Source organism: Eubalaena glacialis, chromosome 2 (genome assembly GCF_028564815.1).
Source record: "Eubalaena glacialis isolate mEubGla1 chromosome 2, mEubGla1.1.hap2.+ XY, whole genome shotgun sequence".
Classification (NCBI taxonomy): domain Eukaryota; kingdom Metazoa; phylum Chordata; class Mammalia; order Artiodactyla; family Balaenidae; genus Eubalaena; species Eubalaena glacialis.
The window spans coordinates 120,637,654-120,653,771 of record NC_083717.1 but is presented as its reverse complement, the minus strand read 5'-3'; the positions used below and the strand labels follow the sequence as shown (position 1 = coordinate 120,653,771).

Sequence of the window (16,118 nt, the reverse complement as noted above, 5' to 3'; positions counted from 1 at the left end):
TATCTTTATATATATAGATTATATATAAATATATATATAGCTGAATCACTTTGCTGTACACCTGAAACACTGTAAATCAACTATACTTCAATTTTAAAAAAGGAAAGAAGGAAATCAAACTCACATGCCCTCAAACCGGGAATGGTGATATAGACTTGCGGGCTTAGCCCCCCTCGCTTTCCCCTGATCCATGGCTTTGTGGGACTGGAAGTCTTCTCAGGTCCTCAGGGCAGAAGCCACGTCTTCAGGTGCCCAGGAGCAATCGGATGGCCAGGATGTGATGGGCAACTACAACCGCAGAACTGAGTCATTGTCACAGACTGTATGGCCTACAAAATGGAAATATTTACTATCTGACTCTACAGAAAAAAGTTTGCTAACTCCTGATCTAGGGCACTTTAAACTTTTGTTTATTTATTTATTTATTTATTTAGGCTGCGTTGGGTCTTCGCTGCTGCGCGCGAGCTTTCTCTAGTTGCGGGGAGCAGGGGCTACTCCTCGTTGTGGTGCGCGGGCTTCTCATTGTGGTGACTTCTCTTGTTGCAGAGCACAGGCTCTAAGCGCGTGGGCTTCAGTAGTTGTGGCGCATGGGCTCAGTAGTTGTGGCTCGCAGGCTTAGTTGCTCCACAGCATGTGGGATCTTCCCGGACCAGAGCTCGAACCCATGTCCCCTGCATTGGCAGGCGGATTCTTAACCACTGAGCCACCAGGGAAGTCCTTAGGGCACTTTAAACTTTAAATATGATGATTGTATAAAGGAGATGGGCTCCTCCTCAGAAAGACATAATCTTGCACAAGACTCGCAGTTTCTCTCTGCCTCCATATCCTCACCTGGACAACTTGATTCCTTCCCTCATTAGGGAAAAGCATATGCAGTTTGTGCTCTTTGGGGAAAGAGATCTTACAAGTCCAAGGCATTGGGGTCCTTGACATCCGGGAAAGACCTGGGAGCCATGCAATTCCCTCATGTGGCTTCACCTGGGCCACAGCCCCACCCTGCCACTGTCATCATGGGTCTAATCTCTGAAGACCATAAAAAAAGAGGCCCTCCACTGTCCCATGGCAGCCTGTTCACATGACCACTAACCCTCCCCAGCAGGACAGCTCTTCTACACGACCCCTTCCTCATCATGTGCTATAAATTATATATAGATATAAATGTGCTATAAATCAAGTATGTACTTGGCTCAGAGAATGTAGAAAAGGCTGATTCCCCAACATTTTATATCCTTTCTTTTTTTAGAATAAATTTATTTATTTATTTATTTATCTTTGGCTGCGTTGGCTCTTCGTTGCTGCGCGCGGGCTTTTCTCTAGTTGCAGTGAGCGGGGGCTACTCTTCATTGCAGTGCGCAGGCTTCTCATTGCGGTGGCTTCTCTTGTTGTGGAGCATGGCCTCTAGGCGTGCGGGCTTCAGTAGTTGTGGCTCGTGGGTTCTAGAGCACAGGCTCAGTAGTTGTGGCACACGGGCTTAGTTGCTCCACGGCATGTGGGATCTTCCCGGACCAGGGATCGAACCCGTGTCCCCTGCATTGGCAGGGGGATTCCTAATCACTGCTCCACCAGGGAAGTCCCTATATCCTTTCAATACATGAAGACTGGTCTATAGCTTCACCACCTTTTCTTTCTTGGCCTACGTAGTGGTTTGTTCTTATCACTTCCCCGCCACACTATATCTTCTGTTTCTATGAATTAGGATTTATCTCTACTTTACAGATGGGAAAACTGAGGCTCAAAGATTAAGAACTTTGCTCAAGGTCTCACAGCTCCTAAATGTTGGGCTAAGATTTGAAACCCAGCCTGAGTCGCTCTAGCATAATATACACGAGGCCTGGACTCACACAGCTGGTTTCCGGTCCTGGCCCTCTACTTCCTGGGTGTGTGATCTTAGGCAAACTATTTAATTGCTTTGTGCCTCAATTTCATTATCCATAAAACAAGGATAGCAAATGTTAGTTGTTTATTGTTATTATCACCACCATACACAGTCTCATTCATTAGTTAATCAGTCCCAAACATTACTGAATCCCCAGTGTGTAGTCATCACCAAGGGAAGTAGGGGTGCAGGAGGGGCTGGGGCAGGGAAGCTGTGGTCCCTCCTCTCAAGGACTTTAGCCAGAGAGACTCAGCAGGGGTGGGTTTGGGAGGGAACATTCCCAGCAGTGACACGCAGGTGGGAGGCTGTGACCTCTCCTTTTATGCTCACTCCTTGTTTTCTCTCCCAGACTTTTGGAGAGAAGCTCCTAGGGGTCATGGCCTGGATCATGCCCATTTCCGTCGCCCTGTCCACATTTGGAGGAGTCAATGGGTCCCTCTTCACCTCCTCCCGGTGAGTGCCGTCCAGGCCCTTCCTGGGCCAGAGGCCACTCTGCTGTGCATATTGCTCTGTGTATATGTGGGGGGCTTGTCTCCGTCAGCGGGGGTCTGTATGGGCACCTGGGTGGTGACCTTGCAGGGGGTGATTGCTCACACGAGGGCGTGTGCGTGTGTCTGTGTGGACACGGAGGAGCCTGTGCTGCTCGTGTGGTGACGCACGACGTGTGTGGCTTTAGCTGCGGTGGCAGGAAGCGCCATCCCACCTCACGTCCAGAGGAGCAGAGGGCTGAGGATTCCCCAGGCTGTGTGCTTGGCGACAGAACGGTGCCTTGCCTGCAGCCTCAGAGCCCCTTTCCCGCTTGCCTGGAAGCAGGCTGTGCTGGCTGGAAAGGAACCCCACTCTGAAAGGGACCAGGAGGGACCCGTGCCTGGGGCCTCTGGCTGGCCTCTCATGAAAGTTCTGGGCCCAGATTGCAGATGGAATGGGCTCATCTGAGTGCCCTGAGGGGGCAGGCTCCTCCCTGTTAAGCTGACAGGTGGCCGTAGGAGGCCCTTGTGTGGCCACCCATGAGACGCGGGTAGGGGTGTGAAGTGAGATGGGTGGGGAAGAACGGAAGGAAAGCATTTGTCCAAAGCCATGTCCCCTACCCCAAACACTCAGGAAAGCCCGAAGCATGAATGGGCCCAGGAGTCCCCAGCCCCTGCCTGCACACATCCGGACGTCTGCCCCCTTCTTAATGTCCCTTTTTGCTGTCTCCAGAATGGGCGGTTGAGGCTGGCAGATGCTGGATGATTTCCATTGATGTGGTCCAAAGGGTCCTCCCAGGGTTCTTAGAAAGCCCCCCTCCTCCAAGGGCACAGTCCTACTCAAAAGATACAGCAAAAGCAGTGAGCCCCTGAATTCAGCTGCTTCCAAAGCCAACGTCACGTCAGGGAGGAGTTCCTGTGAAATGACAAGGGAGTGTCATGTTTTCAGGACCCAGGGCAAGAAAGAGGAAGTGTGGGCATCCCCCGTACCCCAGGACCCTCCGACACTCACCCACGGCAACCTCGTGTGCGTGTTACACAGGAGCAGTGACCACCTGGAGGCCCCAGCCGAGGGCAAGCGGTGGAAGAGCAGTGACCCATGAGGCTCTCTGGGATCTATTGAAGGAGAGTGACTGGCTCCAGTCGCTTTAGAGTGGGGTTTGTCCCTCGGGTAGGCCGAGCAGCGGTCTGCGTGCATGTGTTCCAGCTATGTGTGCATGCAGGAGGCGGCGGCCCGGTGCGCTCGGCCTCGGATTCAGAGGCACAGCTCATCCGGCAGGCCTCCTCAACTCATCTTCCCAGGTTCTTCCATCCTTCCTTCCTCCCTCCCTCCCTCCCTCCTTCCTTCCTTCCTCCCTCCCTCCCTTCCTTCCTTGCTCCCTCCCTCCCTCTCTCCCTCTCTCCCTCTCTCCCTCTCTCCCTCCCTCCCTCCCTCCTTCTGGCCCTTCCTTCCTCCCTCCCTCCCTCCCTCCCTCCCTCCCTTCCTTGCTCCCTCCCTCCCTCCCTTCCTTCCTTGCTTCCTCCCTCTCTCCTTTCCTTCCTTGCTCCCTCCCTCCCTCCTTCCTTCCTTCCTTCCTCCCTCCCTCCCTTCCTCCCTTCCGCCCTCCCTCCATCCCTCCCTCTTTCCTTCCTCTCTTCCTCCCTTCCTCCCTTCCTGCCTCCTTCCCTCCTTCTCTCTCTTACTCTTTTGTGTTTGGGGGTATGGAGAGGATTATCCTTCCTGAGGAGTAGGAGCGTGTGTGCGTGTGTGTCATGCTTAATGTCATGTCTCCTCTGTGGTCGGCTAGCTGGGCAAGGATTGTCTCTTGTGAACTTGACTTGCCAATGCTGTTGGACCTGCCAACTCCACTTGGTCCTGGCTGCATGTGGAGGAGGGATGTGAACTTGGGACCCTGGTTATGTGCATGGTGAGGCCCACAGAGCACCTGGGGCTCCATTGGGTGCATGAGGCTGCACTGCAGAGGGGCAATGTCATGTGGCTGCATGAAACTAGTGACACAGGACGAGGTAGTTGATGATGGCAACTGGTGGTGTACATATGGGTACTTGGGACCATAATCGACTCCCATGCTTCTGAGGAGCCGCAGCTGTTAGCTCCACTCTCCCCCATACACAAATCACAAAGTGACAGTTCCCTTCAGACCACCCAGTGTGCTGATTCTGTTCCTTTCTGTCTGTGACCATCCCCTTCCTCTCAACGCTTCACACCATCCCCTTCCTCTCAACGCTTAGGTGCTCCTTTCCCTACAAAATCCTAGAAAAAAAGGAAAAGTGGCCTAATTTCCAATGAAAAGTGGCCTAATTTCCTAATTCCCTAACAGCTTACAGTATTCTCTTTTTTTCTTGGGAGAGGAAAGAAGAAGAAGGCTGCTCTTTATGTTAAAATTTCTCTTTTTAAAAATAATTTGTAAACATCAGTATCCTGGTCGTGATATTGTAGTATAGTTTTGCAATATGTTACCAATGGGAGAACTGGGTGAAGGATACATAGGGTCGCTCTGCATTATTTCTTACAACTGCATGTGAATCTATGATTATCTCAAAATAAAATTTTAATTTTTTTAACTTAAAAAATAATTTTTGGGGAATTCCCTGGCAGTCCAGTGGTTAGGACTCCGTGCTTTTCACTGCTGAGGGCCCGGGTTCGATCCCTGGTTGGGGAACTAAGATCCTACAAGCCGCCATGTGGTGCAGCCAAAAAAAAAAAAAAATTTCTTCTAATTATAAGTTTCCTGTCTATTTTAAATTTTTTTTAATTTATAAAATCTAAGAAAGAAAATTTAAGTTACTAATAATTCTACCACCCAGAGGTAATTGGTTGATATTTTAATGTTTTTACATGTCTGTAAATAATATCTTAGTTAATAGGAATCATACTGTATGGAATCGTACAGTTTTCTATCTTGCTTTTTTCATTTAATGTTATATTGTGAGCATATTCTCACACAATCAATTTTTTTTTTCAAAAACATTATGTCTGCATAATATTCCATTTTATAGGTATACCATAATTTATGTAATCATCTACTTTATGGCATTTAGGGTATTTCCAATCTTTTTTATCATCACAATATCTTTGTATGTACAACTTTCACTAACTCTATTCATTTCTTCAGGATTTTTGGGGAGAATAGAATAAGTAGCTTAAGGATATAAATGTTCAGGTATAATTTACGTACAATAAAATACACAGATCGTAAGTGTTCAGGTTGATGAGTTTTGACGATTGTAGACAACCATGTAACTACCACTCAAAACAAGATATAGAACATTTCCACATATCCCCCAAGTTCTCACGTGTCCCTTCCTGGTCTACCACCCATTCCCCACCCCACAAAGGCAGCTACTTCCTGAGTAGGATAGGCATGTTTTTAAGGCTTTCCACGTACAGTTTAGTCCCCATGTCTCAAAGAACCTATATCCCTTGAGGAGGAAGGAGGCACATTTTTAAAGGGATTAAGGCTTTAGGCAAAGGAGAGAGGCTACTCCTACAGCGCTCCAGGTTTTGTGAGAGACCCACAGAGTGACAGCACAGTCATCAGTAACCCCAAGCCACCCAGACCACACTCAGGGTCTCCACACTCCAGAATCCATCCACTTATCCACTGACTGCCTCTGGTTTGCCTGCACCTGCCTTGTGAACGTGGGTCATTTGACTAGTGGGCTGGAAGGTGTGCACGAGAAGGCAGGTACCTGGCTGGAGGGGGGATGCTCCTGTGTGGGCAGAGGTGGGCATGGATGAGGGAGCCGGACTAGGGAGGAAGCATCTTTGGATGGTCCATGGGCCATCGCAGGCTGACCTGCTTTTCTCTCTGCCAGGCTGTTCTTTGCTGGAGCCAGGGAGGGCCACCTTCCCAGTGTGTTGGCCATGATCCACGTGAAGCGCTGCACCCCAATCCCAGCCTTGCTTTTCACAGTAAGGTTCCCTCCCTCTGCCAGCCCTACACACACCCTCCCTCTTTGTGCTGCTTTGAGCTGGGAGTTCACAGTTCCCACACACGCCCCTGTCACCCTTGTGCTCCTAGATTTCTCTGGGCCTTAAATAATCTGGCAAATGATATACATGGGCCTGATTACCATCAAGAGATATAGCAAGGAAAGACCCTGAGTCCTGAAATACCTTAAGGTTCCCAGGCTGGCTCATTCCATTCTCCCTTACTTTTGGGTCAGACTGAAGTGGCTGCTTCAAGATTCTACAACCTCACAAAGAAACTTCTTTCTTGGCTCCCCCTGCACCTGTTACCCCCAGGGTAGCAGCTTTGGGCCTCTGCTCCTGGCTGATCACTGCACACTCCCACCCCTCCCCATCAACCTTCCTGCTCCAGGAGGCTCTGCCAGTCTCTTGGGAAACGTCACTGAAACAAATTTGGTCTCAGGGTACACCAAATAAGAAAAATCATAAAGGAAGACTGGTAAACTGGTAAACTGAAAATGGAGAAAAGGAAACTCGGGATGGGAGGGGTAAATGGTAAATGGAGGTGGAATTACCCCGGAGTAGAAGCGTTTAGAGGGGGCAAACAGAAGGAGCAAAGACTTGTTCCTGATGAGTCTTTGGGGTTATTCTTTTTACTTTCTGGATCCTGACTAAAATATCAAAAATGACTTTGGGTCACCAGAGAAGCAGTTAGACCAGGGTAGTAGAGCTCTCAGGAGTGAAGGGCATTCACAGTACAACATTAGGGGGAATTTCAGAATGTTCAGATACAGGAAGAAGGTCATCCTGGTTGGTTAGTGGTGAAAGGCAACTGGAGAAGACTCAATGCTCCCAGTGAGCCACAAACTTTTTTCAGTTTAAGCCAATGGTGCAGGCCTATGACTGCAAGGCAAGTACAGTAAGAATCTGGCTTTTTCATCCCTTAAAATCTTCCCGATTATTTCCACCATCAGATCTTACAGGAGAACCGAGCCTTCTGTTGGCCTGAAACAAATTAGCAGAGGGAAAGAACATGGTTCCGAGAGAGCCACTGAGATGATTTTGAAGTTAGAGAGTGAATCCTATCAAGAAAACGTCACAGGGATGTTATGAGGGTTACATGAGTTAATATTTGTAGAATGCTAAAGAAAGAACCTGACACTTAAGAAGTGCTATATAACTGTTTATGATTTAAAAAAAAAAAAAAAGAAAGAAAGAAAAAAAAAGAAAAGGAAGGAAGAAAAATAAATTAGATGACTCAACCAGGAAAAGAGGATGAGGGCAAGAATAAAGCCTTAATCTGCAGTTAACAACCTTCCCTAAGGGATAAAAAAAAACAAACTTAGCTTGAGCTTCAACCAAGGAAGAAATATAAATGAGACCAGGGTGGCACAGAGCCGGCTGCCACCAGTGTGGCCAGGCCAGTTGTTTACAGCCAGTATCTGTTCTGATTGGTTACTGCCCATGCCGTACCTGCTATATCTGTGGTTAAGTGTTTTGATTACCACCCATGTGGTGAGAAAGAACTTCCTGGTGATGAAGGTGTTAGCAATGACCTGGGTTTCTAGGAGAGGTTGTAAAGTCTCCATTTTGAGAGATCCGCTATAAAATGGCATCGTGTGCCTAGAGGCAGGGGAACAGCCCTGACCAGTCTCCTAATGCCTTTCTGATCACCGATGAGCTTCTCCCACTCCCCCCCAGTGCATCTCCACCCTGCTGATGCTTGTCACCAGCGACATGTACACACTCATCAACTATGTGGGCTTCATCAACTACTTCTTCTACGGCGTCACAATTGCTGGACAGATAGTTCTTCGGTGGAAGAAGCCAGACATCCCCCGCCCCATCAAGGTGCGAGAACCTCCCTTTGGGGCCCCTCCCCCTCCTCCACTGGCTCTAGCTGAGCTCAGATTTTTACATCACCTTGTCCTCGCTGCTGACCGCAGCTCATCATCTCCATGAGTGTGGGAGACCCTCTGGGAAGCAAAGGCCATGTGTGAATGGGGCAGCCATTTCCATTCTCCACTGGGGACAGGACCAGAGCAAACTGCAGCTGGAGGAATAGGTTAGATGAAGTGATACTTCCATCCTGTCATTCCTTTGTTTCCTATGGCTCTTAGTCTTTAAAAAGTCAGCTGATTTTTCCTCCACCTTCTAACCTGACTAGTCTCCTACTTGTCCCTCCAGGTAGCTGGGTTCACTCGTGCAATCTCTCCGTCTCATCCCGGAATGAGTTTCCTTCTCCCATCTGCCTCTCCAAATTTTAACCATTTTCCACACTCAAGGACCTCTCTTCCTTGAAGCTTCCCAGTCCACTCCAGCCTTCCGTGATCCTCCCTTTTTAAACTACTATGGCCCTGCACATAGTAGGGTGCCTGGTGAACCTCTCGATTGTACAAGGAATAAATTTGTGATAGGAACAGATGGGAGTGCTCAGAACAACATATGCCAAAGTGCTATGGGTTCTCCTGCAAATTAGAAGACTAGGGTATATCCCTGAGCTATCTGAACAATCCTATTCTGGAAACACAGACTAGATGCTTCTAGAAGATTCTGCCAGCTGAGGAATCAAGGGCTCTCGAAATCTCTCTGCCACTTTCCTACCACTCTTAGAAAGCCTGCTAGAAAGAAGAGGAAGTAGAATAACCCCATCTCCCTACCATACGCATCCCTCTAAGAGGAGAGGAGAAAGGCAGCTGAGTCTAGAGTCTTGAAGACTCTACAGGGGACTCCCACCTGCGGTCACAAGAGCGGGTGGAGCCCACAGAGTTTGCTTCTTCCTGAAGTAAATAAGGCCCCGGACTGCCTTATGCCACACTAGGTTTCCTGATTTCTCTCGTCTTGGCAGAAACTGCTTGAAACAAATTGGGACTGTCCCTGGTGAGAGGGAGGGATATTTGCCACATCCTGCCAGCTGGAGGAGGGGAGCCTGACTGACAGGTCATCTCCTTCTTGCCCCTCATTCATTTCTCCTGCTCTCCTTCTCCCGAGGACCTCAGCAAACATATATCAATGAACCAGCAAGCTCATCAACCTACATGAGCTCCTCTGGCTGCCACAGGCACACAACTGGATGATGAGGCCTTGTTTGATCCCACCTCGGAGGACAATGAGGATTGTCCCCTCCCTAGGCCCCCCACTCCTCTAACTGTCCCACTGCCCACGTTCGCCAACGTCTGTTGACACAGCACTTGCCCCATCAGGGCTCGGGGTGTGGGAGCCACAGAGCTGAGTGAAACCCAGCTTTGCCCTCAAAGCGCTTCCCTGTGGGTGAAGAAGAGGGAAGGTGCCCTGATGCTGGGGGCCATAGGATCCGTACAGGTAACGGTGCCTCTGATTCACAGGTCAACCTGCTGTTCCCCATCATCTACTTGCTGTTCTGGGCCTTCCTGCTGGTCTTCAGCCTGTGGTCGGAGCCCGTGGTGTGTGGCACCGGCCTGGCCATCATGCTGACAGGGGTGCCTGTCTATTTCCTGGGTGTTTACTGGCAACACAAGCCCAGGTGTTTCAATAAGTTCATTGGTAAGTTGTTGAAGATTCTGAGTGGCTAGAGGGCCCCCTGGTCTGGAATAGAGTGGTCAGCAGTCTGGCTGGGGAACCCCACCAGGATCAGGAGGCTGGGCCATAGAGCACTGGAGAAAGGGTGGGGACAGGAAAGGGCAGGTGCCTCCCCAGAGACCTCTGAGGAGAGGAGAACAGCGGATATTTCTGCACAGACCTTAGGCCTGCCAGAGTGGCCATCCTATAGCAGCTGCCCTGGGCTGGGTGGAGACCAGTGGACACCCTAGAATTGGTGGTCAGTGGGCATGGAGCCTTGATGAGAAGGAGTGGCCAGCAAACAGGCTGCCCAGAGACGGAGGAGGTGGGTGAGGCGGCCGTCTCTTGGAGAGCTGGGAAGGGCCCTGGTCTGGTTGGCCAGGTTGGTGGGACGCTCAGCACTGATCTGGTTTCTGTGTGGCCTCCTCCTGCAGAGTTGCTGACCCTGGTGAGCCAGAAGATGTGTATGGTTGTGTACCCCAAGGTGGACGAGGACTCAGGGACAGAGGAGCTAAATGAGGACGTGGAGCAGCGGCGGCAGCCCATCTACCAGCCCGCTGCCCCCAAGGACAAGGCTGCAGAGGAGCCCTGAGGACCGCCCTCCCCTCTCAGCTGCTTCCCTCCGCCTTCATCCCCCTCTCTGCCCTCCTTCCCTGCCTGGGTCCCCCAAACACACACACACCCCTCTGCCTCTGTCAAGCAGGGGCAGGACCTGGGTGTGGGTGGTGAGAAACTACAGACAAAGATACTGACATTTGTACCCAAAGATCCAGCCTCCTCTCACCCCCAAGGCCTGTGTCTAAAGCAGTGGAGCTTCCAGGGGTGCCCTACATGGCCCTCCCTCCTGGGCCCACACCCTTAGTCGCCTCCTCAGGAACCTGAGTTCAGGACTGCCTTCCCTCCCCATTCCTGAGCCCGAGGGAGGCCTCAGCTCCAAGAGAAGTGGCAGCAACGTGAGTCACTTGGGGACAGACTCGAGCAAATCTGTCACCATTAAAGGTCAGCTGAAGAGACCCAAATCCCCCTCCCTTCACCAGTGACTGAAGACATCAGAGGTGATGCTTCCCTCTGCCCCACCCCTCCCCATCCTCCCACCACCCACCCCCCCACCCCCACCCCAGCCTAGGCCTTCTGTGCAGAGTGAGGTTCCTGTCAGGACAGCATCTCCCCACTGACCTAAGGACCAATGGGCAGGAGGACTGCCCCCTCCCCTAACCCCGGCCGGGCCTGTGGAACAGATTGGGAAAGGCTCAGATTGTAGAAACCCAGCCTTGCCCCTGCCTCCTCCCCCCAACTCAGTGCCAAAGCTCCCTGAAGCCAGAAAGCTGCTTATTTCCAATGTAGCGGACGTTTCTCTCCTCATGACAAAGCAGCTCCTCTCTTCCTCCCTCCCACCCCCATGGGAAGGAGCCCGCCACCCTGTTACCTCTGCAGTCATGCTCCAACACAGCCCCAGGCAGCCAGCACTGCCGGCACCCCCGTCTTGCCCTTCTCCTCCTCTCCAGACTTTGGTTCCTGGGGTGTGAAGTCTCCCCAAGCCCTTCATGCCTGAAAGTCGAGCCAAATCAGCCTTAAGTCACCTCCCATCCAAGAACTGGACCTAAAAATACCCCCTTATTTCCAGCCCTCCAGTCAGACCTGGCATGAAAAGCCTTCCAGGGAGGGAGGGCTGTTTCCCATCTCCCCAGAGGTACCCATCCCATCACCTCGGAGACTGTTTGGGGAGAAAGTGTATTCTGAAGGCCAGTTCCTCCCCCAACTCAGATAACCCCTCCCTCCTTTCTGCTCACACCACTGTCCTGTCTGGACAGCCTCCAGGACAAGATGAGAGGACAGTGGCAGAAGGTACCCACTTTGGAGGCTCTCGGAAAAGCCCGTTCTCTGTGGTTTGCAGACTTGTGGCCATCCTGTCCTGCAGGCAGAGGCTGCCATTCCCTGTGCTCCAGAGAAGGTGCTGGTGTTTGCCCTGCGCCCTTGCAGCCTCCTAGCCACACCTGTTGTGCTAAGGACTGGGATCCTTTTATCCCAAGCAGGAGTTCCCCCCTTCCCCCAACTCCCCATCCTGTCTGCTGAAACTGGAAAACCTGGGGAGTCCTCCTGGCCTACTTGGGTCTCCCAGCTTCCCACCCGGCCTGCTTGAGCCTGCATTGGTAAGATGCAGGTTTGGTCCGAGTCGTGGTCCCTTCAGAGTGGACTCCAGGCAGACTGGAGCTGGCCCCTGGAGGGTCAGGGGACCATCCTCTTGTTCCCTCTTCTCATTCCTCCAGCCTCCTTCAATTATTGTTTTTTGTAAAGTGGATGCCTTACTTTTTTGGATAAATATTTTTGAAGCTGGCATTTTTATTTCTTTTGGATTTTTAAGGTTTTGTTTTTTTTTTTTTTTCGGGGAGGGTTTTAGTTATACCTGGATAATAATCTTCTGTCTTTGAGTTGGTTTAGGTTTTAGTTGTGTTTTGTTTTGTGAGGGTTTTTTTTTTTTTTCCTGTGGATGTAATAAAATTTTAAATGGAAATGAAGTTGGTGGTGTTGATAATTCAATGACCTTCTGAGACAGAGTCGCCAGGCACTTCCTGTTTCTGTCAGGAGAGAGGTCTTTGGTTGCCAGGTTCCTTCCAGGATGGCATTCCTGAAAGCCCTCGTGCTCCATAGCTTCGAGCTGTCCCAGGGCCCAGTGCCAGCGCGTTTTAACAGCTCCCTCTCGTTTTGAACCGAAAACTTTCTCATTGCCTCTGTGAAGTCACGAGTGTTAAGTTCCTGCCTATGTATTATGCTGAGAGCCTGCAAACCATCTGGGAAGAAGAACCTCATCCCTACCCAGGGTGGGAACATGGGCAACAGAGAGACAGCACCAAGCTGAGTGGAGAGAGGCGAAGGCATCAAGAAGGGACAGGCTGAGCCTGTGGAGAGACCCCAGTGGGGGTGGGGTGGGGGGGTGGGTAGGCAGTTAGGAGAGCACCCAGCTGGATGCCAGGGGCTTGATGGGAGGGACTGGGAGGTGAGGTGGGGTCCACTCAGCTGTCCGAGTGGAAGACTAGGAGGGCTGAGGGATCAGGAAAGAGGAGGAAGCAGTCAAGGTAAGGACAAGTACCTCCTGGCGCTCTGGGTTAATCGCTGGAGGAAGTTGACAGGATTAGTCCTTGCTTGGAGTCCCTCCTTTGTGGGCAGCCCTCCCGGCTGCCTGTCCTGAGACAGCATCATTCCAGAGCCAGCACTGCTGACAGACGTGGGGAGGAGGCAGGGCCGGGGGCAGGGGGGGTGAGGGGTGCGTTAAGACATCACCCTTCACCATCTGGAACACTGTGAGGACACTGGCAGGCAAGATGCCTCCACTCCCAGTCCCAGCCTGGCCCCAACATGCCTGTTTTGTGGCTGGCGTTCTAGACTGAGGCTGGAGGCTTGCCATTCACAGGGGCACAGACACTTGGCTCTGAGACCCAGCCCAGCCACCAAACAGCTGTGTGTCCTTGGGCAAGTCAGTTAACCTATTCAGCACTTTTAGAGGGATGAAAACAGAAGACTGAATCTAATCTCAAAGGGTTCCTGAATCTCCCAGCCCGTGGCTGTCCCAGAAGAGTGAGAGCAAACTGGGCAGAGGCCAGTCTTGTGCAAGAGGCCCTTCTCCAAGCCTCACATCCCCCTTGGGGATCCCCCAGTTCCCCAACACACACTTTTCCTTTCCCCAGGCTGCCCGAGGCTTCCTCATGTCACCCCATTCCAGCAAGTCCAGCCCTCCCCAACCTCTCTGAGTCCCTGGAGACACCTGTCCCTGGGGGTGCCCTCTCTTTTGTAAGGTGACACTTGCTGATCTTTTCAACCTGCTCAAAAGGGCAAATGTGGGTCTCCTCCTAGGCAACATGCATTTATTTTTAACCTGGGCCTTTATGCTGTCTTAACCCTGTCAGTCACTTTAATGCGAGGAATTCCAGACGCTCTGATCTTAGGGAATTTGGGAGCCTTTGGAGGTCACTGAAATCACAGCTGCTTATGCATTCATTTATTAATGTAGTCAAACAATAAATATTTCTCTAACCATTGTATCCAGGATTTTGCTATACGCTATGGGAATAGCAAACTTACTCTTGAATTTTCCAAGTCAGCACAGACTTCAAATATTTTGTTTCACTGTCTCTGTAAGAACATTCATATGTGTCAACCCACCTGTCCTTAATTTTAGTTCAGGCAATGTGGTCACCCTAGCTGAAAAAGTATCTGACCTACCTTTAAGGAGCAAATAGTCCTCGGGGGAAAGAAGATAAGAATGCACATGGCACGTATGTGTGCACATCACACATCACTGCCCACTCTGCTGGGCTGCGAGCGTCTGCAGGCAGGGCTGGACCCGCCAGATCCCCAGAGCCTGTGCAGTGCCTGGGACCTACGTGCAAAAATGCCTGTCCAACTGAGGCTTCAGAAAAAGCTGCAGGTTGTGTGTCACTCAGGAGACACAGATAAACCCCGCAGGGGGCAGTCAGAGGGCCGGAAGGAGACTGGCTGGCTGAGACCACTTGCTTTCCATACATTATCTTATTCAAAGTTTAATTAAACAACCGACAAAGTAGGCATTACTACTGCCATTTTACAAGTGAGATTAAGTAACTGGCCCAAGGTCACCGAGTGGTAGGTGACAGGGAGATCTGAGCCAGGTTCTATCTGACATGCTCACTGCCTCCCTGTTGGAAGGACTTGGTGAAGGAGGTGGTATTTGAACTGAGGCCTGTTACAAAGTCATTAAGATACTACAGGGGCTTTGTTTCAGTTAATGCACACAGGTAGCAACAGCAGCTGTAGGGAGAAAATGATCCTGCTGACCAGGTGACCGCGGCGGGGCGGGGCGGGGCGGGGCGGGGGGGGGCGTCCATCCGCTCCTGAGCAACTCCGCAGAACCCGAGGATCCCCCAGCCCTTGAATAGCACTGCCCTCCCTACCCCCTTCCCCTCCAGCGCCCCCTCCTTCCCCGCCCAGACGTCCAGAGCGCCCCGGTTACTGGGAAACACGGCAACGTCGGCGAGGGAGGTGAGGGGCCGAGATCACTTATCTCCTCCACGGCGGAGCTCCGAGCGTTCTCATTTCCTGCTGGCCTATCTGCACACCTCCCGGCTTCCTCCAGCGCCGGCTGGCCCGCTCCTGACGCATCTCCCCTCCCCCAGGGTGCCGGACTGAGGGCAAAGAAAGCTCTCTGAGTCACACAGCTCCCCCTTTCCCTAGCCCTTCTTCCCCGGGGGTTTTAAGAACTAGACCCCTGCCCTTCCCCCCCCACGTCAGCGCCACAGCCCTGCCTGACCTTGGGTGGCCGCCTCTCAGCCTCGTTTTCCTCCTTTACAAAGCAAGGATAAGTACACCGTCTGTCTTGCTTACTTTCCTATCTGATTCACAGGGAAATGGTCTGCAAGGAAAAGGGTATGTTTCAATGACTGAAAAAGCATAACACCAGAAAATGCAAGGCCTTAACTATCATCACTAGTTCATCGTCAGGGAGTGAATAGAATTCCTCCTCACTGAGACAAAGGCCTGGCCCTGGTCCTCTCCGCCTGCCCACTCTCCCTGTAACTGCACTGCAAGACCCACATCTCAGCCATGTTTCCTCTTCCTCCTTCCGGGCGTCTTGCCCTTGCCAGGGCTGTGGGAGGCTGCCCTCTGCCGGTTCACCTGATTCACCACAGTGGCCCCTCGAGTCCTGAATTTTGGGCCAATATTACCACCTGGTGTTTAACTGAGGCACTGCTGCCAAACTGGAGCGGCTCAGCTTTGGTACCTGTTTGCCACAGGGTCCTCTGAAATGGAGAGAAGGCAGAAATTTCCCGGTCTGGGACCTGAGATCTGTCTCCTGGGTGCAAGCAGATCTCCTCAGGCCAGGTCGGGGATTTCAGAGAAAATACCTCAAGCTGTGCACAGAGAGTTGGGGGGGTGGGGAAGGGGGAGGGAAGAATGCTAAATAGAGGTGTAATTGCCTGATTTGCAGGCAGCCCCGTCTCTGTCTGCATACTTTATTTTAGCGTCCAATGCTGTACACAGCCCCTCTGCATTTGCACCACTGAGGCCTGGCCCTCGTTGTGCCCGACTTACAAAACCTTCTGGCCTCCACAGGGCACTCACGGCATTTGCTGGTGACAAAAGAGCCAGTGACACATTTCTATGTGTCCTTTCCTTCTCACTGTACCTATAGTCCCTTTTGCAGATGAAATGCAACAGGTAAAAGCAGGGCCACAGCGGTACCTCTGACAGGAGGGAGTGGGTAGTTCCCAGAGGAAAGAGAAAAGGGAAGGGAGAGGGGGCCCCCGTCTGAAAAAGCGCAGAGAGCGAGCCATGGGCTTCTCCCGGAGACCCT

The 16,118-nt window shown here is 51.5% G+C and overlaps 2 protein-coding genes across 9 annotated transcripts in view; one reads left to right on the top strand and one right to left on the bottom strand.

Annotated features, from left to right (window-relative positions):
• The window catches only part of SLC7A8 (solute carrier family 7 member 8), a 57,523-nt gene extending 45,247 nt beyond the window's left edge, over window positions 1-12,276 (top strand). For all 3 annotated transcript variants that reach the window (XM_061180640.1, XM_061180639.1, XM_061180641.1), the window contains 5 exons: window positions 2,226-2,329; window positions 6,163-6,259; window positions 7,958-8,107; window positions 9,601-9,778; window positions 10,228-12,276. In XM_061180640.1, the coding sequence (XP_061036623.1) occupies window positions 2,226-2,329; window positions 6,163-6,259; window positions 7,958-8,107; window positions 9,601-9,778; window positions 10,228-10,385 (687 nt within the window). In that variant the 3' untranslated portion in view covers window positions 10,386-12,276. The remainder of the gene's footprint in view (window positions 1-2,225; window positions 2,330-6,162; window positions 6,260-7,957; window positions 8,108-9,600; window positions 9,779-10,227) is intronic.
• LOC133084285 (uncharacterized) lies at window positions 1,921-15,383 on the bottom strand. Of its 6 annotated transcripts, XM_061180643.1 has the most exons (9): window positions 15,359-15,383; window positions 15,075-15,176; window positions 14,778-14,949; window positions 13,871-14,168; window positions 12,882-13,004; window positions 11,220-11,341; window positions 8,180-8,309; window positions 3,356-3,531; window positions 1,921-3,259 (listed from the first exon to the last, which is right to left on the bottom strand). In XM_061180643.1, exons 6-9 carry the CDS (start codon window positions 11,337-11,339, stop codon window positions 2,549-2,551), a joined length of 1,137 nt encoding a protein of 378 aa, XP_061036626.1. In that variant the 5' UTR covers window positions 11,340-11,341; window positions 12,882-13,004; window positions 13,871-14,168; window positions 14,778-14,949; window positions 15,075-15,176; window positions 15,359-15,383; the 3' UTR covers window positions 1,921-2,548. The 6 variants fall into 6 exon arrangements, with proteins under 6 accessions (XP_061036626.1, XP_061036627.1, XP_061036625.1 ...); XM_061180644.1 differs by lacking the exon at window positions 13,871-14,168 and having other exon boundaries at window positions 12,882-12,904; XM_061180642.1 differs by lacking the exon at window positions 15,359-15,383 and adding an exon at window positions 15,290-15,349 and having other exon boundaries at window positions 12,882-14,168.
• Window positions 15,384-16,118: the final 735 nt, after the last annotated feature.